We start from the raw sequence: 26,135 nt of genomic DNA, 5'->3' as shown, positions 1-26,135 counted from the left end.
CATGAATGCGATAGGAAGCCTAACAGATGGCGTAAGTTTTTTCTTTTGTAGAGATAATTTGCTCTCTGCCATGGTTTGTGGAAGTAGGAATTCAGGATGCAATAGAGTAAAGAGGGTTTTTTCCACACAGGTAAAAAATGAACTGTATTCTGTGAATTCGGTATCAAAAATAGACAGGACAAAATCTGGCAAAGAGATTTGAGTACTTAAGTGCTTTTCTTTTTCCAAAGTGCAGCAAAGAAAGTGGTCATGTAGATGTATCTTAATAATAATCTACCGGGAAACTGATTTGGCCTTCTCAGTTGACTTGTAAATTAGACATTTCTGCCAACATTTTGTTACGTAACATCAGGGAGGAGTATTCCTTTTCTCCGTCTGAAACTGCTGCTGTTATTCAGGAGAAGTTCCTATTGTCTCCCCTGAGAATAGTTCCTTTGTGGGGCCATTTCAGAAGGGTATGGTGTGTAAAATGGCCCGACATTCTTTTGATCTGAATAACGCCTGGAATGAGAATTTGCACCAGGATATAGGAAGGATAGACTATGACTAATACAGTGACTCAGAAGATCCAGTTCCAGTTTTTGGCTTTGCCAGCCAAAATCTAGCTCTCTGCACGGCCACACATCAGTCAGTCGGCACCTGCATGTCTTGATTTCCCGTTTAGAGGTGGGGGATATGGTAATCTCAGGGCAGGAACGTACATTTTCTGTGCCTTATACAAGTAAGTCTTTTAGGTTCTAAGGTACTACCTAGAACAGCAAGCAGAATTTGTATTACCTTGCATGTTTGTGCCCAAGTATTGAAGCTGCAGAAGTCTTTGCTTGCACCAAGGGTTTTCATACTTTTTGACTGGAGCACTCCTTTTTTTCTCTTCTGTATTAGCTTGAATATTACTACATCGGTAGCATCTTCTCACCCTGTCTCAGGAATGTTTCTGGAATTTTTCCCAATGTTGTCTGCTTAAATTCTTCAAACATTACAGAATTTTCAAAAATTTACAGATATTCCTACTGACTGGTTGAGCTGTGCGAGTTGTATCTTTCAGGCTCACCATCATTAAGACAAAGCGGGTATCACTAAACTACATTAATAATTAGAAGAGGGCAATAGTTGCCTTTCTCAGTGGAAGCTGCTTCTGTGTATATCGGTATTCTATCTAATGACTTTTGGTATCGAAAAGTTGTTTCTTGCTCTTAATGGCCGTTGTGCTGTTCTAGCCGTTCATGAAGGTGGAAATTATGAAAGAGTCATTAAGCATACAGTGTATCCCCTAACTTTGTTAGTTACAGCAGTTGGTGGATGGCGGAGCCTGAGTGATGGTGAAATGTCACGGATAGCATTGAAGCATGCACTTGAATGCATTTGTAGAACCAAATGTTTCTGGTCCACTTCTTTGCTAGCTTGTCAGTAAACTGTACAACTGTGATGTAGGAACTCTTTAAAAAGTTTGCTTTTGCTCTGGTCTCATGGCTCCACAGTGCCCAAACTATGGAGTAGTAAATTCTAAAAGCCATTAAAAAAATCATCATTAGAAAGCTACTGTCTCTGTCAAAATGGGCATTAAAAGGGGTAAGGGAGGTGAGACATATGTCCGGCAACGGTATCAAACAGATTTTATTTTGTTTTAGTGACCTTACATATACGTTTGGTTTTATTTTTGTCTTCCAATAGTGTATAACCCACATTTCACATTTCTAAGGTTTCTAAAATCTAGAGCCACATTTTATTTTTAGTTGAAATGAAAATGCTACATTAAGAATGTTAATACAGGAATGCACAAAGAATACATTTTGCCAACCTCAGGAGCAGGCTTCTGTCTAACAGGCATTTTTCTAGAGTTGTTTTTGTGTTTTAAAATCCAAATCTATTTTTAAAAGGTTAAGAAATGTGACCCATTTTTGGACAGTCTTTAAATATTTTCCCTGCTGAGGAGCACAAAATGGCTGCGGCTTTAACAAATTAAAGAAATACGATAGCCATGAATGGGGTGATGTTTTTTGGAGGAAGATTTAAGTTTCTTTTTGTCTCAAACTGTTGAAAAGAAAGCTATTTCAAAGGGCGTTTAGCTGCATTTCTTCTGTTCACTTGCTTCAAGAGCAGCTATGTGTGGTGAAGTAATCAGCACTAGTGCAAGCCGCTTCATTATAAATTTAATAGGCAAGGGTTTATTTTACCTCTCAGTTTGAATACTGTTAGAAGGCAGTAAACGAGTGTGCTTGCAAAGCTGCTAGCTGAGGGTTTTGCTTTGTCCCGTCCCTATCCCCCATGTTCTAGATGTTCAGGAGACCCAAGTGTAAAAATGAAAGATCATGTCAAAAACCTTGGCTATAAAGGTGTAAAACTCTGACTTTGGGAATGTAGTATTTATTGTGTGTGTATTTTCAGCTTACTACTTTTCCTTTCATTTAATTCTTCCAAGGTGTTTTAATCAGGTCCAGAGCAAGGATCTGCATGTAAAAGAATGTTCTGTAGCATCTTAGACCTGATCACTGCGCAGCGTGGTTCCTGGTGCTTGGGAAGCTGTGAGCAAGCCTTTAGGTATACATACCTAATGCAACTCAGATGGAATCTGTAAATTCAAAAATACAGTTTGGTTCAGTTGCCGTGCTTGTTGAGAGGAAGCAGTGGGATGAACATTATTAATGGAAACTGGCTGGTCTGTGAGCACCACACCGGAATCTTACTGTTCTTGAAGAGTATTAAGATCTGAGAAGTATAAACACAGTACGTACAATAATTCGTATCCATCTTAGAGGCTGTCCTGTGGGCTGATGTAGCACCTACCTCCTACAGACTATTGCATGGTAAAACATAATAAAACAGTGATAATGGTGACATGTAACACAGTCATCCAGTGGAAGAGAGCTCGGTAGAAGACCTCTTAATATGCGTATGCTGCTAGACTTTTACAATGCATAAGACATTTTGCTTAGACAAAGATGTTAGATTTTAAAGCATCACAAATGATGCTCTGGAGATTCCTGCCTACATTCCAGTGGCCTCTGGGTGGGATGCACCCTTGCTTTCCTGTTGCTCCAGCTGATCCGAAATAAAGATTTAATGTGCTTGTCTTGGTGGTTGTAGTAAGACTGTAATTCTCAGTGTTTTATAGACATGAGCTTCAATGTGACCATCACAAAAAGAAATATAATTAAAAAAGGAAGAACTGAATTCCAAGGCACCCGTGAAGCATCCTTGAGGGTTTATTTACATCGCTTGACAGTTTTGACATTCAGTCAGTTACTTTACAATTTATGAAATAGCAGTAGTGGTCTGTGGCACAGAGGTGTGGGATTATGGTCGGAAAGGAGAATATAGGGAGCAGGGTCCAAAGACCTCATGTTTTTTTGTCTTTGAACTGATACATGGAAGAGAAGTATCAAATATATATTTTATAGCACTGCTTACACTTTGCAGCCGTGTTCAAGGCTTGCACAAACTGTGGTCTGGTGCTGCTTAACGAGCCATGGAGGCTCCTTACGGCAGCAGTGGAGCCCTGAGTTAAGTGAAGTCCATATGAGTGGCTGCTGGATCACAGAGCAGCATCAAAGCAAGAGTCCTGTCTTCACCTTCTCTGTGTCTTTCTCTCACAGTTTTATGCTTTATTTACAGGGAAGAGGAGGAAGTCAAGTTGTGAGTTGTAAGCCAGGTTGCTGTAGGATCAGGAAATGTCCTTTTGTGTTCAGGAAAATGCTGATGGTACACAGTAGGTGCTAGGACAGCCAAATAGTAGTCACAGTGTTGGCTGAAGGGTCACCTTGTCAACCAGTAGAAATGCCTTTCTGCTGAGATTTAGATAATGCTTTTCCTTATCTAATTTCTTCGGTGTGTACAGATTAAAAAAGTTTGATAACTGACGTCTTTTCCATTAAAATGCAGTTAAGTCAATACCCGATGTTTTTATTTGCCATTGGTTTGTTTCCTTTTTGTGGTCCTTCTAGCATGTCTTGAAAATTGGGGAAACCATTCTATAAAATGCTAAAATTTGTAATGTTGAAAGCAATTGGATATATGAGAGTCCCATAATTGGCAACCAATAAATAAAATATTGGGTGAGGAAAAGTGTTGGAGGGATTATTGAAATGTCTTACATCTTTGATAAAAACCAAAATACTTGTTGATGTTCATCTCAGTAACTTGAGCTGGTCAGGAGACCGGCAATAGCATTTGACACTAGGTTTAAGGGGAGATTGTAGATTGAAAAAAAATTAGTTAAATTATTTTCAAGATTTTTTATTCTTTTTGGTATATTTGCCTCTTCTTGACTGAAACTTATGCTGCAAGTCTCTCCAGTTTGCAGCATATCACAACAAATTCTTCCATTAGATTTACTGCTAAACTGGATGCTGAAAAGGGCTTTTTCTGTGTGTAGATGAATCCTGCTACTGCTGACATTGACATGAGCTTCATATTTGTGGGCAGTGCCTGAAACTGGACCCGTTTGTTGGTTAGATGCCCATCCTGCTAGTTTCTGTGTCAGAGGAAGAGATCAGGTGTTGCTCTGTGAAATGATGTGTATCCATGACGTCGAGCAGCTCGACACTGCCCTTGCTGCGCGGAGTAGCACTGCTCCTCAGCATCCAAGAGCGGTTGTCTACATGGCACCTCTTGGGCACTGGGGACCCTGCTTTTTGGGGAGCTGAGCAATCTTTGCCGTACAGAGGAGGTGAGAGGTAGGGTGCATGTGACAGTGTCCCCTTCAGTCCCTCACTCTGAAATGGAGGTTGCACAAGAGCTGCTCCGCAGCCAGAGCTCGGTATTTCCTCCCTACGTGCATCCTCTTCTTCTTCCTGCCCCTCCCAGCCACTTCCAGCAGCCAAGCTGAGTTACTGTAAGCCCCAGATGGAGGAAAGACGTAAGCCATTCGTGTAAAACTTTTTTCTAAACAACCACTGCTCTTGAGAGTGTGAGAAAAGCAGAAGAGGACGCTTAGTGCTGCGCGTTGACATTTATTGGTTCTTCTGCAGGAAGCAGAAAGAGTCCTGTTAGGCACACCTTTGTATCCAGGAAACACCACTATAAGCTGGTTTGTCAGGGGAGCGCATGTTGAAAGTACTGATTGTATTTCAACATGGTTCTAGTCAGTGCTGTATGGAAAACATTGATTGCTTCAGATGAGGTAAATCTTCAGGTTACTTATCTGCTCAGGATCCATTTTGAGCTAGGTACTTAGTATTTCCGAACGCACAAGCTCCCAGGGGGATCCACAGTGTGACGCAAGCAAAGGGTGAAGGGAACTGAAGTCGGGATGACATCATCTCTCCAATGAGTTGTGTTTGTATTATCCAATACAAAAGAAGTTTATTGTGCTGCTGGTGGAATGATAGTCCTGCAAAGGAGGGGCTAAATTATGCCTTCTTGTGCACACTTGCAGTAGAATAGGTAGACTAGACTGGATACTTGCCTTTCTCATCCTTGCAGAGGAGGAAGATTTTGAGCTATGTCTCTTGAGGCTGTGGAGGTCAAGATAGTCATATGACAGAAGTAACCAGGAGTAGGTCTTATTCTGTTGGTATGGCGTAATGATTTGAATGTGTTCATATTTTCTTGCAGAGAAGATGGTGGAGTTTAGTTTGGATGTGTTCCTTTAAAGAGGGAGAACCATTGCAGGTGAAGGGATTTCACGCAACAGAATAGAGCAATGGCTGGCATGTCTCTCACTTTAGCCAACCAGGAAGCGATGCCCTGTCTATACGTAATCTGTGTGAGGCAGTAATTGTGAGCTGGTGACAGGTCTGGGATAGAAGTTAGTGTGCTTCATCGGTTCTGTAAGGTGACACTTGTGAAAAGCTCCACCTTAAAATATTCCTTGTGGAATTAATGTTACGATTTCCTACTTTCTCTTGTAACCCTGTTTTCTTCTGTACAAACAGGACTGCACTTCCCATGCTGCTGCTCTTAAGGTTGCGTTCAGGATGCTGTTGCTGGAAACTGCTGAGCTTTGTCTCTCTCTGTCAAAGCAAGACGCCTTGGAGTCAGCTGCGGGATATCTCCTCCCTCCGCAGAAAATAAGAAACCCCTCTGTCTGAGTCTCGCTGCTGTCTAGGCTGGCTGGATTAGTGTTTGCCTTGATAGCCTTCTCCTACAATATGAAAGTTTTTTTTCTTTTGGCTGAACATTTGTGGCTAGTGATTTTGTAAAGGGTTTCCCCTTCTGTTTTAAAATTATACTGAAGTCACACGGCAAGAATGTAGGTACTTGTGAATGTAGATGAATTGATGGGCACCAGGAGATGAGTATTAACAAACTCACGGTTTAAAAGGGGTATGTGCTGGGGTGGTGGGTGGGTCATTTTTGTTTTTGATTGTGCATTTAATTTCTGCAGTTTGTAGGCAGGGAACTTCTCAAATCCTATCTGACTCATAGCAGGCTGCACCTATGCATTAACAAGCAATGAGCTGCACAACTGTGTTGTTCTTGGAAACTGTTCAGCTGTAAAAACAAGGCCATATCTGAGCTGAGACAGCCTCTCTTAAGACAGACTCTCTTTTTTCATAGCCTGTTTCAGCAAGTAGAAGATGACTTGTGCGTAGTTGTTGAGGCCACCTTGTTGTTTTAAAGATGTGGAGTTGCTTCTGGTATGCTCTTCTCATTTGACAGGAATATTATTTTTAGAGTATGAATTTTGAGGATGTAGTGAGTTTGAAATATAACAATAGAAATCAGGGTTGCTATGATGACTGTAATTATAGTAATTCCAGTGATGACTTGTATCAGTAGCTTGCTGATTAGGGTAGTTAAAGGCAACCTTCCTTGGGAATATCTTCTATGAAGTTGCTAAAAGAACAGCACCAGACACTTGGGATATTGGTGTGGAGTAAAAGTTGCTACACCTACATCTCGAGGTCAAATTCTGCTTTTTGCCTCTGGAGATAAGAAACACTGCAATTCCCACTACTTCATTTGCTGCAACTGCGCGGTTGAGCTCAGCCTGACCTGTTTTGTTTACTGTGTCTATTGTGTGAAAAGCACACAGCATGTTAACTAAGACCAGCCACCCCTCCTCCAGCCTTACACAGGCATCATTACACCAGCATTTCCTCATTCTGGAGAAATTTGGGGCAACTGGATAGCTGATAAGCTTAATATCCCTTTTTCCCCCTAATTCTGGAAGATGTTGATTCATTTACAGACATGAACGGGGTATAATGATATCAATGCCTCCTGATGGGTGTGTAATAATTCCGCTGGTTTATTCTGCTTCTAGATGCTGTGACGATGGAGTTGAGCTGCGCTGAAGTACCTCTTTATGTAAGTTCTACAATGCTAGGCTTCTGCCTGGAGAGTCGCTTTCTTTTGGGTAACAGCTCATTCAAAAGCAGGGTGAATGAAACCAAAAACCATTCTCCGGTTGTCTGAGACAGCAGGCTGTTGAATGTTGCTGTCTGATGCAGGCATGTGTGGGAATGATGGTTTTCAGTACTGTGGCTCAGTTCTCCGAAGTAAGTTTTAAAGTTATTTCCCCTTTATGATAATTACTTTCTTCTCCTTCAGTAGTCTCAATTGCAGTTTTGAAAAGCAGAGTTACTGCCTGTGAAGAGACACCACTCACTCTCTCTTTCCCACAATTTACGACTGTTTTTTCCCCTATAAAATTCCAAATTACCATTCTCTTCACTTCCTCAAAGCAGGAAATTGTATGTTATGTCAAAAAATGAGTAAGTTGAAGTTTGTAATCAAATGGATTTTTTTCTGCAAAACCTGAAGCGATTACTTAAAATAGGTGAACTCAGAGTTCAAAAACAGGTAGTAACAGGAGTGAGGACATGCATTAGAAAAACTTAATTTACTTGCTGCCTTCAGTGGGATGTGTGTATGAGGATTAAAACTTGGGCAATCTAGTAATTATTTTTAATAAACCATGGTTGTCTTTTTTGGCTTGTTCTGCCATGGTTTGCAATGGGAATGGTAGTAGCAGGAGTACATGAATGTTGGTGTCTGGGAGGGTAGTGAGAGGGCACTGAATGGTTTTCAAAAGGGTGGTAAAAGGTGAAACAAAGAAACAAAACAATTATCTGCATATTGTGATGAGATGGGGGTGGAAGTAGAGGAGTACAAATAATCTGTACTCCAGACTACTGAGGGAACATACGATTGCTAATGCACCATCACGAGTTTACATTGCATTTGTCAGCTTGGGAGTGGGAACCTCAGGCTTGCAAAAATTAAATGCAATGTCTTTACAGGTGGGAGGGGATGGATTTGTGAGTCCTGCTCATGTTATGTTGGTTGAGTGGTGCAAGGTTTTAAAAACAAATTTTGACAGAAAGAATAATCAAGGACGTCATGCTAATGGATAAAATTCAACATGGTTTTATTACAGGTGGCTGCATCAGACTGATCTGATACCTTCCCACGATAAGATAACTGACCACTTAGAGAAGGCTTAATCCAAGTTGTTGAAAATGAAACATTTGATACGGTGTCTCACAGGAAATTCTTATGGAAGATAAAGAAGATGGAGATTAATATAAAGAGATAAGGATATATGGATACTGCAAGAACAGTTATTAGGATAGAGAGAAAGGTATTACAAGTGATACTCCTTAAGGATCATACTTAAGGCCAGTTCTGTTTAATATTTTGATGATAACCCTGAGAGCCAGGAGTAGGCATGTGAAATCTGTGTAAAGCTGTGGACATTATAATACTGGGAGATGCTGGCTACTACTGAGGAGAATTCAGTTATTACGTGGGAAGGTTGAATTTTCCCACCTTTTATTCCAGTTAATAAGAGCATGGTACAAAGCTGTGCATTTGGGTACTAATAGTGATATATCTCTTATGAACTAGGGTCTCAGTAGGTGGTTGCAGAGAGGGTTTGTGGTGCATTAGTCACTTGTAGAGTGACGGATGTGAGAATGTAGTTTTAGTTGGGAAAATTCACCCTAAGCTTTGCACAAGCGAGAGCCTATACTGGACCTGAGCTTTGGTAACTTTCTGGCTGTGGTCCTGAGCTTTGGTAACTTGCTAGTTGTGGTCAGCAGCCTCTCACCAACCCAGGTGGGTAAATCCCAGAGGGATTAGCAAGTTTCCTAACTTGCTAGAAACCCAATGAGAGTGGTTTGGATTGCCTTTAGGTGGTCACCAACTTGTTTTCTTGTGGGGGTAGCAGGTGGAGATGGTGTCTTTCCTCTGGGTCCCCAGTGTCCTATCAAGCCTGAGGATAGTGGTGAAACATGGACTTCAAGAGACTTGCAGTGGGAGCACCTGGGGTGAGTTTCCCAGAAACTTGGGACTGTAGTAATTTTTTAACAGCCTCCTACATTTTGTGTAGGTGAGTGTGTGTGTGTGTGTGGGGGGGGGGGCAGAACAAGGGTATGTAAAGCTTTCAGGGCTTCTGCAGGGAATGGGAAGGGGCTATGTGAACACCCTAAGGTGATTGAGAAAGATTCAAGGTTGTCTCTCAAGCCCCATCTAAAACTTGGGGAGGTCTTGGCAGACCTTACGCTGATCATCTGAGGTTGATGTAGTTGCTCTGGTGAGTTAGTGTCTGAAAGTGTTGCAGTTTCACAATCTTGCCTGTCACAATATTGTTCCTAATCTGAGTACTTCTCAGTGCGTCTGGGAAGATCAAAGAGGGCATCTTGACAAAGTCCTTGAGTCAAGGCATTTCTTTTCTCTTAGTTGGGTCCAATTACTTCATGAGTTCTGGAAACTCCTTCCAACTGCTCCTGCTTTATTTGCATGACTTTGCTGGAGAACACAATCAAACCAGCATTTAAATTAGATGTGAAAGTCCTTTCTGATTGTGCAGTTCCTTAGAGAGTTTTCATTAAGGACTTCTGTGGCTAGCTGAGCTTGTCTAAAATCTGTTGAATCTTCATCCATAAGCAGGGATAGAGAAAGCATCTCTTGGGAAGACTGAGGGAACGTGACAAATATTTGCACTGCAGTGAATTCAGGTATTTCTCTTAATGTGTTCCAAGTCCCTTTTAAAGGGCACAGTGGAACTACAGAATATCATGTCAGGGCAATTGCATACTGTTTGCATGCAACTTTAAGAATGTCTGCATATGGTTATAACACATTATTTTCCACAGAAAAAGTGGAAGTGGTCAAAAGGTAGGACGTAATCCCTTCTTTCCAGCCTCTATGAAAGCATAGGTTTTTGTTCTTCGAGAGAGACAGAGCTACTGTATGCTGGGTCCAAAATTAGGATGCTTTTCACACTGTGTTTAAACATGCTTAGCATCTGTATCAAGTGGATTTTACACTCTTGTTTATTCCAAGAATGTTTGTCAGAGAGGCTTGTACTTCATGTCAAATTATCTGAGAATAACTACAGTTCTATGTTTATAATACACATTTTTGAAGATTATGCAGGGTACTTTGTTGACTTGTATGTGACCAGCTGTTACACAACTGGAGGATGCATCCATACAGCACCGTTACTTCAAACTGTCACACTTTGTCAATACTGAATTTCGTTTTGTTACATAAGAGGGAAGGCATTCAGAAAGCTCAAAGACCTTGCGGGGTAATATAATTTTTAAAAAATACTCTATGAAATTACTTCATTTCAAAAATGCATTATTTTGATACACTTCTCTTTATATGTAATTTTTGTGGCAGCAATACGATTAAAATCTAATTACAAGACACATAAATGTCATGGTTTAAAAAATAAATGGTAGTGAAACAGAAAATTAAATATTTGAAGCACATGCTTTTCAGTTAATTTGAGGGGCCTGTTTCCGGCATCTAGACAGCAAAATACTGTTAACCACATCATAAAATTACTCCTTATAAGCCAGTCTGATTTTCAGGATTGACTAGCCAAGGAGAAACTGAAACATCATACATATTGTCTCTTCTTTCAGTGCTAATAATACAATGTTTAAGTTAGTAGAACTTGAATTTAAATAGCTTTTGCCCTCCTAAATTATGCTTTTTTAAATGATACAAATGAAATTATATTTATCCAGTTCTTTCTGTAAGGAGAGCAGCAAGCTGAGTCTTTTAATTTCATAGTGTACCAAACACAGTATATGGAATAAAACTATGCTGTCTTCAGGCAGCCACTGGTTTCAGTGTAGATGGAAAAAAGACTATCCATGAAAGATAAAAAGCAAAATATTTGATGAAGCACTTTTCAGATATTAAAGAATTTATGTATGGCAGGCAGTTGTTCCTCCTACTGAAAGCAGTTTCTAGTGTGGAGAAACAAATCTCTCCCATGGAAAATCCTTCCTTCTTATTTAATGGTAGCTGACTGGTTTTTGTTTGTTTTTTTGTTTGTTTTAAAGAAATGCTGTTGATCACCAACATTGATCTTTGACATTGGCAAAGAAGTATCTTGCTGCCATGGGGCAAACATACTGTGGGAGTAGTCAACTCTCAAGAGCAGAAAATAAGTGATCTCAGAAGTTTGTAAATTATTCTCTGCTGAGAGTCTGATGGATGTTTCCTGTGGGAGCAGCAGAGAGAAATAAAGAGATGCTGAGCCACAGAGGATATCCACAGCCGTTCCCTGTAGACCTCAGAGGGGCCTCATCTCCCAAGGAAATGATGCTGGAGGTTATGTGTTGAGTCTGTCTTTCCAAAGGAGTATTTGGACATTAATTCTCTGGGAAGAGGCAGAAACACAGGCTCCCAGCTTCGAGATGCAGGATCTCCTGGAAAATAAAACTTCCACTTGGTCCTGTACTGTACATTGCTTATTATTCTCGAAATGCACTTTCCTAAGGTATCATGTGCTCCTGCCTACAACCACTGGAGCTGCTAATAGTGCTCGAGGTTAAAGCCTAATTAACTTCTCTTGTATTCTGCTATACCAAGTCTCTTCCTCTTAAGTGTCTCTGCTGGTTTGTTCTTGTTTGAGGTTGAGTTTTGTTTCTGACACTGTTACAGCTTCTTTGGTGAAGCGTAGGTGCCAAGGAGGGAGGGGTGCTCATATATTCACTGTTTAATACCAATGTATTTAAGTATTCCTACAAATGGTGAGGGTTCAACAGGTTTTCCTCTGACTGGGTTGGGGAGGGCTGAGGGTAGGACGTATCACTGGGCTGCTGGCAGCCACAGAGCATCCGAGTGCCTGGAGACTCTCCCACCTTGGATAAGCTCGGCAATGGTCTTTGCCTGGGCTGGGTCTGCAGAGTGCCAAGCCTGTCAAGTTTTCTAGGGTTGCTTTTTCCCCGACTTTTTTCTGTCCAGTATGTTTCCTCTTAGTGGTCTTTACAGAGTTTTCATGGTCATGCCTGTTCTTTGCTTGACCGGCTGTTTGTTTGTTTGAGTTGGTGATTTGCTCCGGGTGAGGCGATATTGGCTTAATGCTCTCTGTTTTAGGAGCCTCTGTTTTCCATCACTGTAATAATGTCAGTGCCTGGTGATCTTTGTAGTGCACCGTTCCTCACAATGCTCTTTTGTAGTTAGGAGATGTTGCTTAACTTCATTTACAAAGAAGGTCTGAGGTGATGTAAGTGCAGCAACGTGTGTAAGAAAGGTGTGGTGAAACACAGTCCTGTCCGTGTTTCTCAGATCCTAACCTAGGATGCTAGGATGGCGCAGCATCCTTCCTCTGTAACCTGTTTAGAAGTTAAGTATGTCTGTATAAAGAACATTTTTGTGTGCGGTAGTTTGCTTTGCTTTGACGGTAAGTGGAAACTGTTTCTAATGCAGCTTGCTCATGGCATGTCCCATCAGGGGAGGTGCATCCCATGGAATGAAGGTCCTTCCTGTCTCATTTACGGTTCCAAAGAAAGGAGTGCAGCTGCTTTAGGTGGAGGCAGAGAGAGGTAGGTGCATCGAGTCTGCATTCACAGCCATCTCCCCTCCAAGAATAAATGGGAGCCAGAGGAACCATGTCTCGACCTTAGTCCCCTTGTCCTGCTGTGAAGTGGGAGGTACCAAGGCCAAGGACAATTCCCATAAGGGTTTGGAGTACTCGAGGCAGTGCGTCCTGAATGCATAGGCTAGCTCATACACATGTGCAAACCTGGGCCCCATCCACACCAGCATTTCCCTTCACCATTGCACTGCTGGAGCTCAGCCTCGGTAACAGCGAAGGAGGAGGAGTGAGTGCAGCCTGATGGCCATGGCTGTCCTTCCAGGTGGACTTGCTCCAAGCAAGTTGAGATGACAGTGTAGCTTCCCTGCTGCTTCCACATTAACTGCTGGCCCAAGAGGTTGGCTCTCTTAAGACAGCATAGGAGTGCAGAATTGGAAATTAAATGCTGGTGTGGGCAAGACAGTCTGGCAGCTTTTTTATCACATGCAATACACCTGTAGCCTATCCCTACAAAGGCATGTCTGTATTACAACCTCAGTTAATTATCACTTGGATCCGTGCTGTTTTATTTCCTTCTGTCATTAAGCAACAATTTTGAAGTTCTTTTGATCTTTTGTTACTTTTTCAAAGCATATACCCTTTCTCCAGGAGTTTTTGGGCAAACACCTGGGCTACAGCCAGGTTCATTAGCATCTTCACTGTTTTCTTAATCTGCAATCTTGTGGTTCCTCAAGGATGAGCTGGCACAATTCCCTGGGACCCAGCTGACAACATGACTGCTTATTCACAGGTATCTTGGCCATAGAAGGTATTTGAATAAGGAACAGAGAGGAGAAAGTGAAATAAGGGACATATTTCATACCCAAGGGGTGCAGACAACAACAGCAAATTCCTGGACTGACTTTTAAGGTTCTTCAAAGCAAAGCCTGTTGTACTGATGGACAGTTTAACTACATGGATTTCCATGGGTGAGAAATACGGTGAAACAGAATTAATTCTAAAATGTTTTTGTTCACAAATAAGCTCATTTCATTATCCAGTAAAAAAAGACATAAGCCAGTAGGCACTGGCCAAGGAATAAAGCAAGGGAACTCTGTTCAGCCAGCTGCCAGGGGCCATCCTGCCTTGCCCCATTGCTGGCTTTCCTGCTCCTCTGTTGAATTAGCCCTGCTGCTGTTGTACCATCTGCACACTTGACAGCAGTGGCACAGAAGGGGAAAAATAATTACAGAGTTTCATAATGGACATTTGCATAAACTACTTCCAGGCTAGTTTCAGAATACGCACGGCTGTTCTGCAGCAGAGGAAATTAAAGACAAAACTTTCAGATTAGGAGTTAAAGTCCTGTTGAAAAGATCAGAAAGCAAAGTGTGATAGAAAGTTCAATTTGATAAGAGGAATTTTAATGCATATCCAGGGATTGGATTAATTTGGTACTCTGTCAGCAACTTCTGGTTGTGTGGGCTGTTTTTACCTCAAAGGTGAGAGTTTTCCAAAGTGCTCTGTGTTGGTTGATGTCGCCCCAGCTGAAGGCAATGGTAAAGCGCACTCTGATATTCACACGATCCTGAACGCTTCTGAAATTTTCAGTTCTGCACTGAGGCCTGTGCAAAAGGTGATTAAATAAACAGGGTTTTATTTGTACTCTAGCAGTGTGTCCGGGAGTAATTTGAGCACATCTGCTGGAAAATGTTCAGAGGCCCATAGGCAGAGGGACTCTGACGATGAGACAGTTAAAATGTTGTGAATCATCATGTTTGGCAGGAAGATATCCCAATATTTTTTTTGTAAATTACGTTATTTGTATGCCTAGTTAGAGCTAGAGGGACAAATGAGATGTAATTGTTACCTTCTTCACAAATGCATGGATTTCATGTGCTTGAGAATTGGGAAACAGAATTAACAGAGATAATTCAACAATGTTATTCTGTTTTCTAAAAGATTGAAGTGAAGTTCAAACTGATACACGATTCCAGCATGCTTTTGCATGATGCGAGTAGGAAGTGGCAGTAGGACTTACATATTGATCCCAAAGTGAGTAGTTGATCATCTACCTTGCCAAGCTGTGTGCCTTTCCAGTTTCTCCATGCTGAACTAAGAAGAGTTGAGGTGGGAAGAGGCGTGGAAAGGGATAGGGCTTTCCATGGTGGGATACAGCTTTTGGATTTTCTGCTCTTGCCATCTGTTCAGTCTCTTTTAGCCAGCACTTTGTGGAAAGAAGCCAGTTTCGAGCCCATCTTGCCCACCCTGTGCTTTCATGTTCTTTGCTGTTGCGGTAGGCTTGGCCATATCCTGGGCCAGTCTGTGTGTTCAACCAGGCTGAAACCACTGTCTTGTTTAGGTGGTGATTTCAAAACACAAAGAGAAACGTGGTTTAAAATGTAAATGTGTTGGGCTCCCAGCGTGCATTTGCTAATGCGCAGAGCTGTGTTCACGGGCCTGATCCAGCGCTGGCTGGAGTCATGAGTGTTTTGTTGCTGACCCCTGTGGCAGCCTGGTCAGGTCCGTCGTGGGCAGCTTGCTTGGGGGCACGCAGAAGAGTGTGCACAGGCTGGCCTGTGTTTGGGTGCATAGCTGCTGCCAGAATGAGACTGAGGAAATACGTGTGAAAGATTGGGATCTATTTTAAAAGATACGAAGGAAAAGAGTGGGTACTTCATGTCTATCAGCAGTCGGATCATTTTTTGCTCCCATGGTGTATTATTTTTCCTCCATTTTTTTGTTTTCCTGTTCAGTCCTTAAATTGGGATTTTTCTGGGCAGGGTCTTTGTGCTTACATGTATTTGTGTAGTGTCTGCAGCAGCAGGGCCCTGATGTCGCATAGGACATGAGAATAATAAGTAATTGATTTGTGTATTTTAAATCAAGTCAACTGAAAGAGTTAACTCCTTTTTTTTAGTTAAGTTACGTGTCAGAATGGATGTTCATTTTCTATTAATATGCCTTATTGCAGAAGTTTTCTGACCTGTGTATGTCAACAGCTCATTCCCAAGCTTCTTAATTCCTCTGTATGATTTTATGCACCAACATAAATTGTGTTGCCATTGACAGCAAAACACTGAATGATATTTTTGACGACAGACCAGCAAGAATGTTAATACATGTTTTGGCACTGTGTAATGCCTGACAAGATTTTTTTTTTTCTTCTTCTTCCCTTTTTTTCTTTTTCCCCGCCTTCTTTCTGATAAAGGCATCCAGGCTATTTTTATGTCTATGCAGCAGTTCCAGAATTAAAAGATATCCCATTCTCCACAAGTATTGATTACTTTGCCATATGGGAGACTGAAAACTTTTCTCCAGCCTACCTGTTGTCACAGTTTGATGGTGCACTAAACACAGACTGCTGGTGACAAGTTAAAGAACATCGCGGCCATGTGATGCAAGGTGCTGATTTGCTATAAACTTGCTCTCCGGTTCAGATTGTTTAAAATCATTGGTAGATTAATTCTGCACCAGCAGCCATATCTGTTTCTTTTCCTGCTGCTGACATATAGCAGGCATAAAAAGCACAAAGCCGGCAAAAGCTCCATATCATGTGCTTTCACTGATTCGACAAAAGTGAGATTGTATGCCCATGTCTGGCATGGGGCAGGTTAGTGCAGCTGGGTGTTGCTCATCATGATGTGTAAATGGTCTTGCTGCCAGCTGTACCTTTAAATGAGAGATTAGTGTTGCCAGCCTGTGCTGAGGAAGAAATTAGTGGATTCTTTAATTCTGTTAATCTTTATGATTTGCAGAGTCATTGTGGGGTTTCTCGCTCTTGGCTGAGTTCCTGCAGCCACCTACTTGTAATCATATAAAGTGTCTGAGCTTCTGCGTTTGGCACTAGAATATATTTCTGAAATGTCTGGTTGTTCAAGTTATACTATATTTATGTACCTTTTGATCTTCCATTATGAGTTAATCCCTTCAGTACCCTGGTTGTTCCTTTGCCCTGCCATCACCCTGGACACCAGTACAGCAGTGCAGTGTGAAAGCTTTACGTGACACCTGCATCACAGTGTTACGCATTTTTGACCACCTTCTTGCTGCATGTCGTGCTGTTTGTTTGTGGCCTAAATTTGTGCCAGGCTTCCCTTGCAACCTTGGTGAGCTGTAAGATCCTGCTATGTTTGTGCTTTACGTCTCTTTGGGGATGGTGCTTTGCAGCAGGGATGAAAGCAATGTGAGCTGGAAGAGCTGACAGAAGCTAAACAAAAAGCAAAGGGCTGACTGAGAGGGTGCGACAGTAGAAACAGAACTGAGGAGGGCAATTTTTTGTGATAAGATGATGCTATAGAAAACAAGGACCTGGGAAGCGTCTGGGCACATTGCATGTGTACTGAATGAAGTGCATCAGTATGTCTAATAGGTGTTTCTTTTTAAAATGGATACCATTAGAGACAACTTAGCAGTGCAGAGCAGCACAGACACTTGCAGACATATGTATGTCATTCCTTGTTACTGGGTTCCTTCTTTTTAGAGGCATTGTATTTGGTTTTGCAGCAAATAAGCAATACTTTAGATGCCTGCATTTTTTTAGTTCTCTTGTATTCTAATTCCTTTTCCTGGGGCCAAATCTTGCAGCTCTCAACAAGAAACTTGTTCTTCTGCCTGTGTCTGTGAAGAGAGTGAGCCTGCGTTGTGACTCGTGAGAAGGCAGAAAGTGTAGCTTATTTTGAGGCATCAGCTTTGAGGAAATGCCAGTGTATGTAATTTCAGAAATTTGCAATACAGCAGATGTACTTCAGTGTCACCGATGGGGGAGTATTGCAATAAGCTTGACTGAAAACCCACAAGGTTTAAGGCTGATCTCCTATCAAACCCCGACAAAATAAACCACAACCCTTCATCTCTCTTCCCCTTCAAAACAAATAAAAAAAAAAAAATTCAGCTCTGAAGTCATCAACAGGCTGGAGCTCAGCTTGTGCATAAAAACAGCTGTACAGAAACAGAGGCTGTGCTGAATTATTTAGTGTCGCCTTCTGGTGCATTGCTGGCCATTTCGTATCACCCAGCTATCATGTTATCACGGCCAAAGACTTGTTAGGCCCTTAAAAAAGCCAAAATACGTACCAGCTGCGGAAGGTGGTAGAGGCCAGGCAGGGCATTGTTTGGGTGGGAAGTTCCCAGTGCTGTGTGTTAGGGGACCATACAGGGGGTTGCTTTCAGAACAGGGTGGACAAAACCCACCTTGGAGGAATAACTTGGGCAGTGTTGATCCTGCCTTGAGGCAGGGGAGTCAGCTAGTTGACTTCTCGGGATCTCTTCCATCCTTCTTGTTCTTTTTTGCTTGGAGTGTACTTTTGTCATCGGTTTGGATGTAACAGAATACTTTATTTTTTTTCCAGTTTATTTGGGCTACTTGGCAGTCAAAAAGGTGGCGATAACTTCTACCAACATTTATTGTTCCTTTTAGAAAGGCACCGCATCTAAACCAAAGTGATGAACTTGCTGATATTTCATATCAAAATAGGGCAGCTTATCGGTCTTCATTAGGAAATTTCTCTGTTCATGCTTTTCTCCTCAAGGTTGTGCTGGGACCTTGCTAGAAGCAGCCTTCAGATTATATCTCGGGACGCACGTGGGCATTGGACCCTTTTTTCTCGCTCTTTCAACAAGGACGGAGAGCTGCCTCAGCTATTAGTCGTTAGGCTTCCCTTGTGCTGTCTCACCCTAAGTGAGTGTGAGGGAGATGCTTCTTACTTGTGCCCAGAGGTGTCTGTGCAAACGCTTCCTCTGCATTTCTCACAAGGCTGTCTCATGTTGAAGAAGTGCCTACAAATACTTGGTGCGTAAAGCTGATGTTGTTTGGAGAATCTGCCACGGCACATTTCCCGCACGCAGGCAGCGTCTTGTGCACAGGCGTGGAGGCTGAAGACCGGCATTTTAGCTGGTGCGAATGAACGAGGTTCTTGGGGTGCTGGTGGAGTTTTGCAGTGTAGATCAGCAGAGGACCGGCTCTTCTCAAAGCAACCGTACATGCATAGTTAATTTTTATGAAAATCTACGTGTAGGCTTTTGGGCAATGTGGAGTACTAAATATGACTGTATCATCACATACCTTGTCTCCAGTCTGTACGTGGAGTTATGCTTGTTCTGTTATTCTGGATAGCAAAGAAATTAATTACACTCAGTTGCTTCTTCTCTTAAGTCATTCAGTGGGGGAACCCCCGCCTATTTTCATTTAAGATGTTATTAGCTATACAGTTAGAAAGTTAATGCTTATAGAGCAATGTTCAGCTTTTATCTTCTATTTTGTTTTTCAGTTTGTTACTCCTTTTCTTCCCTGGGTGTAATTGCTGTTTCACTGTGTCTTTAGCTTTGAACCCCATTGCATTCCATTCAAATAGGGCACATGCTTTCTTAAACAAGTCCATGACAATGTTTACTGCAATCTGTTGACAAGAGCTGTCTGGTGGACATTATGAAAATATCGCTGAACATTAGAAAGGCATGTTTATAACTTTGTCCTTGTTATTACTAATTTGAGTATGGTCGTTTTGTGTTTATTTACAATTTCCCTACTGCTTTTTTAGCATCTTTTGTGCAGGATTGTTAGTTGCAGCTAAGTTGCAGCAAAGGTCATTAAAACTGTGTAGCTGCTCAGGGAAAATATCTTGCCACTATTCTTGTCTAAGCACAAGTAAAATATGTTTAAACATTTCACCTTAAAATGTAAAGGTTTTCTGAAGTGAGTCTTTTGAACAGTGAAGAAATATTTATGTTAAATTGGAGTGGCTCGTGGCAGTTTACATAGAGGAGAAAGGCCCCACTATTGCTAGCAATACTTGGGGATTTGCATTTACTTTGAGATGTCGAGACTTGCATTCTGGGAACAAAGAAGCCATTTTTTTTACTGCTGCACATAGATATTTTTCTTAGAGCATGCAATTACAAATGTGGGGTCTGTTTGTACCATTATATTTACAGAAACGCTGTAACACCTTGAAAATGCTGTATAAAACATTATTTCTCAAGCTTTTATGTTGCTTATATAGTTGGGTAAAGACATTTTTAGCATACTTAGAATGTATTATTTTTATGGTAAAAGGCTGTTGGGAAAACAGATTTATCCAGGCTGTCTATGCAAGGATAGGGACCAATCGTTGAAGTTTAGGTGTTCGCTGGCGCGATGGCCTGGATTTGGAACCCCGCTATAGGTCTTTTTGCATTGCACCTGTTTTGCTGGGGCAGGTTGCTGGTGAAGAAGATGGTGTTACCTAAATGAATTCAAAGTGGAAGAAGCTCGGTTCAGGTTAGGGGCCAGTTATTTATTAGGGCATGGGGTGACTTGCAGCAAGGTAGGGATCAGGCAGAGTGGAAGTGCCACGGTCGCCCCTTGGGCCCATCCTGCCTGCCTGGATGCCGCTGTGCCTCAGCTGTGGGGGTTTGCTACCTCCCTTCCCCTCTTCTCCTCGTGGGGAGCCTGCCCCACGTCCTCACTGGGGTGCAGAAGAGGGTCATAGCGTGGCTGGAGGTGGGAGCTCTTCTCCTGAGGCTGTGGGGAGTCTGGTCTTCGTTGCTCCCTACCTGGGCTGTGGGGCTTGGGGGACCCTGCTGCTGCCTGCCTGACCCCGTCAGCTTTTGAGCGCCCTAGAGAAACCAAAGGAAAACATACATCTGAAAAACCTGTTTGGTTACATTGAAAGAGTGCATAGACCTATAAATCCTGTTAAAAACACAAACCTTCCTAATCTCCTCCTTGGCGCTGCTGCCAGGGCAGTGTTTTCACTGGTAATAAAAGGTATACTTTCCTTTATGCATCCCAGAGAGGTCAAAGCTGCCAAAGACTTGCTCAGCCACAGGTTTAATGCATTTAGGGTTGGGTTGGTGTCTCTCTTAATGCCCCTGTAGCTGCAGCCTTCTCTCCCCAATCCTCCCGCATGCTTTTTTATTTCAAGGATTGAAATGATAATCTTGCCTCTCATTAAATCGGTGGCAAAACTCCTCCTGGCTTCAATGGACCACCTGCTCTTTTTCTTCTCTACGATTTCTGGTATCTTTTCACGGTTGGAGATGTTGATGTGGCTGCCTGAAGCTCTCTGCTGTTACAGGCCTGGATGGTATTTGAGGGATCTCCGGTTCCTGTGTGTCCCTGTGGTGGTTTGGTAGGGTTGAGGTACTTGTTTTGGGCCACTCAGGTGTAAATCTAAGCAAGATAATGGCTGGCTGGTCTCAGTAAGTGCCCTTTGTCTTTAAAATTTGCTTCCAGAGTCCATCAGAATCAACACTGTGTGAACTTTAGGGCAAGGACCTTCCCCAGCATCTACCTGAGAAACCAGCTGTGACCAGGGGCTGTGTTTATGTGCTGAGATGGTGAAGTGGCACATCCTTCCCCTTGCTTTGATTGAATGGGGATTGAACTATCTGAGGTCCACATGGACCCTGAGAAACATGCTTAAGGAAACCTACACATAGGAATAAACCTGTAACTCGCTGTTATATTTTTCCAGGTTTGTGAGGATATAAGTAAGCTTGTTAGGGAAAGGGGACAGTAGGAGAGAGGTTGAACTGTCATTAGACAAATGAACTTGTGAAAATAGTGTCAAAGACACCTAGCAACTGGTGGATCATCAGGAATCTGGCCCAGCGAAGTCCTCTGGGTCCACGCTCTCACAGCTGCCCTGTATTCAGGCCCCTTGGCTGGTTTTCCAAAGATGAGGCGCCTGTGTGACTTCTCTAGTTTGGGTTTTGGCACCTAGAGGATAGTGTTAAGCCTAAATTGGGTCTATATTTAGAAATGCAGAAAAAATGTGCCAGTTGGGGTGTGTTTCCAGCTTCAGTGTCTGGAACAAGCTCAGAACAAACATCGCTCTGTAGGAGCACAGTGTGCCCCGTTTCAGGTAGTGCTTATACAATAATTTATTTCTGTTGTTTTTGATGTTTGTATTGATATGTGAATTAGGGCTTAATTACCTACTTTTAAATGCTGATAACCATAATTTTAGTCTCTTCATGCTTTAGTGACACGTCAGTGTAAGAGGTTTTTTGCAGACTTGAGAAGGTGCTTTGGTTGTGCCTTGCAGAATGGGGTGGGAAGCAGTGGAGAAATGCTTTTCCCAGATGTGGTGAGAGTGATGCTGAACAAAGGTTTCCTGTGAGTATGAATTTCTCATGGAACTCCTGAAAATGTGTGTCACTGTTGTTTACCTAGACTATTTAATTGTTGTAATGGTCTAGTGGATATACGTTTTGACTGAGAGCCCGGACTGAGCACTCAGGCTCTGCCAAGAAGAAGCTCTGTTACAAAAGAGGTAGCATCTCTCACAAAGCTCTGGAAAAGCCTTGTGAAGCAGAGAGGCATTGCTTTGTTGGAGGAATATGTCATTGCAAGATCCAGCCCGCTTCCCTCCTTCCTGTGTGCCTTGCTAGGAAAGGAGGAGGAAGATGGAGCTGGAATTGCTCCCACTTCTGTTGCTCTCCAAGTTCATTTGTCTGCAGAGGGGAGATCTGTGCAGGTAGCTCCTGCTGCAACCTGCTCCCTGGGCTGGACTGGGCTTGCTTGAGGGAGCTAGGAAATAAATGCCTCTGCATGGAATGGGTAATAAATTATCCCTCAGATTTAACCTAATAAAATAAGCCCATTTCTTAAAGCACTGATGTATGGCTTCTGGGTTTCTGTCTAGGTGAGCTTATTTTGTGTGTGCAAAGAAGCTGATAGAGATCAAGTTCATATACGTTTCTGAAGCTGTGTTGCACTTTTCTAAACACTGAGCTTTAACAATTGCTACAAAAAATAATTATCTGAAGTAGAATAGAATAGACTACTTCAGTTGGAAGGGTCCTACAGTGATCATCTAGTCCAACTGCCTAGTCAATCCAGGACTGACCAAAAGTTAAGGCACGTTGTTAAGGGCATTGTCCAAATGCCTCCTAAACACTGACAGGCTTGGGGCATCAACCGTCTCTCCAGGAAGCTTGTTCCAGTGTTTGACCAAAGTAGTTGGCACTGAAATTTTGTTTTATTTACAATGTGTGTATTTTTCAACACTTTGTATATTAGTCTTTCCAGGCTGTTCTTATATGGCCTGGGACACCCTAAGGTGGTTTTTTTTTTTTTTTTTTTTTTCCCTAAGAAAGTTCTCTGCATCAGTCTCTTCCCCAGACCTTCATGGGACAAATGCTGGGGTATATCATCCTTAGGAGGAGTTTTTGGCCCAAAGCTCTTCAATGGTTCATCAAAGTCATGGAAGAAATGTACAGTCGTTGCTAGTAAGATTGGCAGCTCTCAATAAAACCGTGGCTTGCCTGTGTGCAGAGCTGATTGCATGGTAAAGTCAACGCCCTTGAGTGATCTGCATTTAAATGCAGCTAAAGGCAAGGTCCTATATCCAAAAACAGAGTGCAAAGAATTCTGCAAAGAAAGGAGTTTTCTAGAATGGACTGCAGGTCACCTTTGTTTGAAGAAAAAAAATAATTAAATAGATCCGGTAACAAAGTTGGCTTCACACAGAGAAAATGAACAGTGTACTAATTACAGTGCTGTCTTACTGCAGCTCGCTTCACAGCTGTGGAAAGGAATAGGAAGGCACTCTTGATGTGTGCATAGACATACACGGAGACACCTCACACGGCAGCGATAAAAGCATCCTTAGAGTTCAGTGGTATTTTTGTTTTCATGTGTGTTTTTTGTTTTCAACGAGCCTCTGCCAGCAATGTTTGGAGGGAAGTGCAAGTGGTCATAAGAGTGGGAAAGAGTGGTCGGCCAAATAAACACATTTGTGCCAGCAATGCAAATAGATTGTGGGTGCAGCCGTCTGCATCAGTCACATCTGTTTGTCATATTGTCTAGCTGCATTACAGCATCTTTTTTTTATTAGTGCATATATATGTAGGGATGTAGATTATATGTATGCTACATATGCAAAGTATTGTCTAATAATTATATTAACTGTACAATAACTATATTAAAATCTAAAAAAAAGATTTTGCAAATGTAGGAAAGGAGTTGGATCAAACATAGTATGAGGTGTTTCTTTCTGGTTTCACTCTGTCCTATGAACTCCATTTCTTTAGCACCATATAGATCCCTAACACTTTTATTGGAAGTGTTGCTTTACATTCAAACCTGGCATTAAATAGATGTAATTCTGCACTAAGGGAAGACTGTGCTGAAGGAAGAGATGCTTAAATATTCAGGTTTAAATGTAGTATTAGATACGTTTTGAACAGCCGTGCCATGCCGTTCCCTTTAGCACAAATGATTTTATTTTTTTATGTCTTTTCCAAAGGGTGGCTAGCATATCTTACCTTATTGTCATGGGTTAACCCCAGCTGGCAACTAAGCACCCACACAGCCGCTCACTCACTCCCCCCAGGTGGGACAGGTGAGAGAATTGGAAGAGTAAAAGTGAGAAAACTCATGGGTTGAGATAAAGACAATTTAATAGGTGAAGCAAAAGCTGCACAGGCAAGCAAAGCAAAATAACGAATTAATTCACCACTTCCCATCTGAGACAGGTGTTCAGCCATCTCCAGGAAAGCAGGGCTCCATCATGTGTAATGGTTACTGGGGAAGACAAACGCCATCACTCCGAATGTCCCCCCCTTCTTCCTCCCCCAGCTTTGTACGCTGAGCATGACGTCACATGGTATGGAATATCCCTTTGGTCAGTTGGGGTCAGCTGTCCCGGCTGTGTCCCCTCCCAACTCCTTGTGCACCCCCAGCCTACTCGATAGTGGGGTGGTGTGAGGAGCAGAAAAGGCCTTGACTCTGTGTAAGCACTGCTCAGCAGTAACTAAAACATCCCTGTGCTATCAAAACTGTTTCCAGCACAAATCCAAAATGCAGCCCCATACTAGCTACTATGAAGAAAATTAACTCTACCCCAGCCAAACCCAGCACATTCTCCACCCCCTATTCCATACCATTTATGTCATACTCAGGTCTCACACTACCCAATACATTCTCATTAACCACCCCCCCCCCCCTTTCCCATCCTTTGATACAATACACAGATACCATTCCCTTAGTCTATGGACCACCCCTGTGAAATGTCTGTAAAATGTCCATAAATGTCCACAAAATGTCCATTGAGTTCATTTAGTCCATGACTTTGGGCTCCATCTGTTATGGTGGTCACTGAGGACAGGAGAGATGTTGTATCGCATGGAGTTATTGGGCACCACAGCCAGCTCAGGTGGGATCACTGCTGCACTCGCAGTGCTTCATGTAAGGCTTGTCCTCCATTGGTTCAGGCAGTTCCTGCTATAGCAATTCCCATAACATGCAACTCAAATCCTGGGTTACAACAATTAGAAGGTGTTTCCATTACAATCTCCACCCCTGGTCCCTTTGGACCAGACCATAGGGTTTAACATTGCAATGAACATTGCCCCTGCTCCAGCTTGGACTTTTCCACAGACTGCAGTCCCTTAGGGTTGTACCTGCTCCAAGTGGAGCCTTATCTATGCACCACAGTCTCTTCAGGGGTATACCTGCTGCAACATAGAGTTATCCACAGCCACAGTGCTTTGAGGTGCACCTGTTCCAGCGTGGCCTTATCCACGGGTCACAATCCTTCAGAGATATACCTGCTCCAGCGTGGCCTTTCCCACAGCCACAGTCCCTTCAGAAGTAAACCTGCTCCAACATGGCCTATTCCATGGCTGCAGTCTCTCCAGGTGTACCTGCTCTGTCATGGGCTTATCCATGGCCTCACACTTTGAGGTGCTCCAGCATGACCTCATGCACAGACACTGATGCCTCCAGGTGTACCTGCTGCAGCATGGACTTATCCACAGCCACAGGTGCTTCGAGGTGCACCTTCTCCTGCGCAGGCTTATCCTTGGGCCACAATCCCTTCAGCAGTACACCTGCTGCGGCACAGACATCACCACGGCCACAGACGCTTCGAGATGTACCTGCTCTGATGTGGACTTATTCACGGCCACAGATGCTTCGGGGTGTCCTGCTCCCATGTGGACTCATCCACAGGTCACAGTCCCTTTGACTCGAGTGCACACTGGAGTTCCAGCCTGTCCAGTACAGCAGCGCAGAAACAGCAGCGATGCCCTGGCCATCTGCCAGCCCAGGCGCATGGCCATTGCTCTTATCAAAATGTTCCCAGGCACAGCAGAGCAAGATGATAAGCGGTATGGCAGTACAGCACGCAGCGAAAGCAAAAAGCAGCCACTAACGAGCACTAGACTCTAATAGACAGTAAGGCAAGCAAACCCCATGGCAAGCACAGGAGCCTGCCGATTAATAGCCAAACAGCAATAACAGCAATAATAAATTCGATCTAGCACATTCCAATCAAACCTGCCATTATCTTGAACACTTTGAGCCCCACGTTGAGCGCCAAAAAGGACTGTCGTGGTTTAGTCCCAGCCGGCAACTAAGCACCACACAGCCGCTTGTTCAGTGCCCTCAGAGTGGGATGGGGGAGAGAATTGGAAGAGTAAAAGTGAGAAAACTCGT

At 42.7% G+C, this 26,135-nt stretch overlaps 1 protein-coding gene across 1 annotated transcript in view; it reads left to right on the top strand.

Moving 5' to 3' along the window:
• The first annotated feature begins 707 nt into the window (after window positions 1–707).
• The window catches only part of ARHGEF28 (Rho guanine nucleotide exchange factor 28), a 127,394-nt gene continuing 101,966 nt past the window's right edge, over window positions 708–26,135 (top strand). Inside the window, exons 1-2 of the mRNA XM_059834418.1 lie at window positions 708–721; window positions 7,208–7,251. Coding sequence (XP_059690401.1) covers window positions 7,219–7,251 — 33 coding nt within the window. The 5' untranslated portion in view covers window positions 708–721; window positions 7,208–7,218. The remainder of the gene's footprint in view (window positions 722–7,207; window positions 7,252–26,135) is intronic.

This window comes from Gavia stellata, chromosome Z (assembly GCF_030936135.1).
Source record: "Gavia stellata isolate bGavSte3 chromosome Z, bGavSte3.hap2, whole genome shotgun sequence".
Lineage (NCBI taxonomy): Eukaryota > Metazoa > Chordata > Aves > Gaviiformes > Gaviidae > Gavia > Gavia stellata.
The sequence above is the reverse complement of the archived record's forward strand: the minus strand, read 5'-3'. Positions and strand labels throughout refer to the sequence as shown.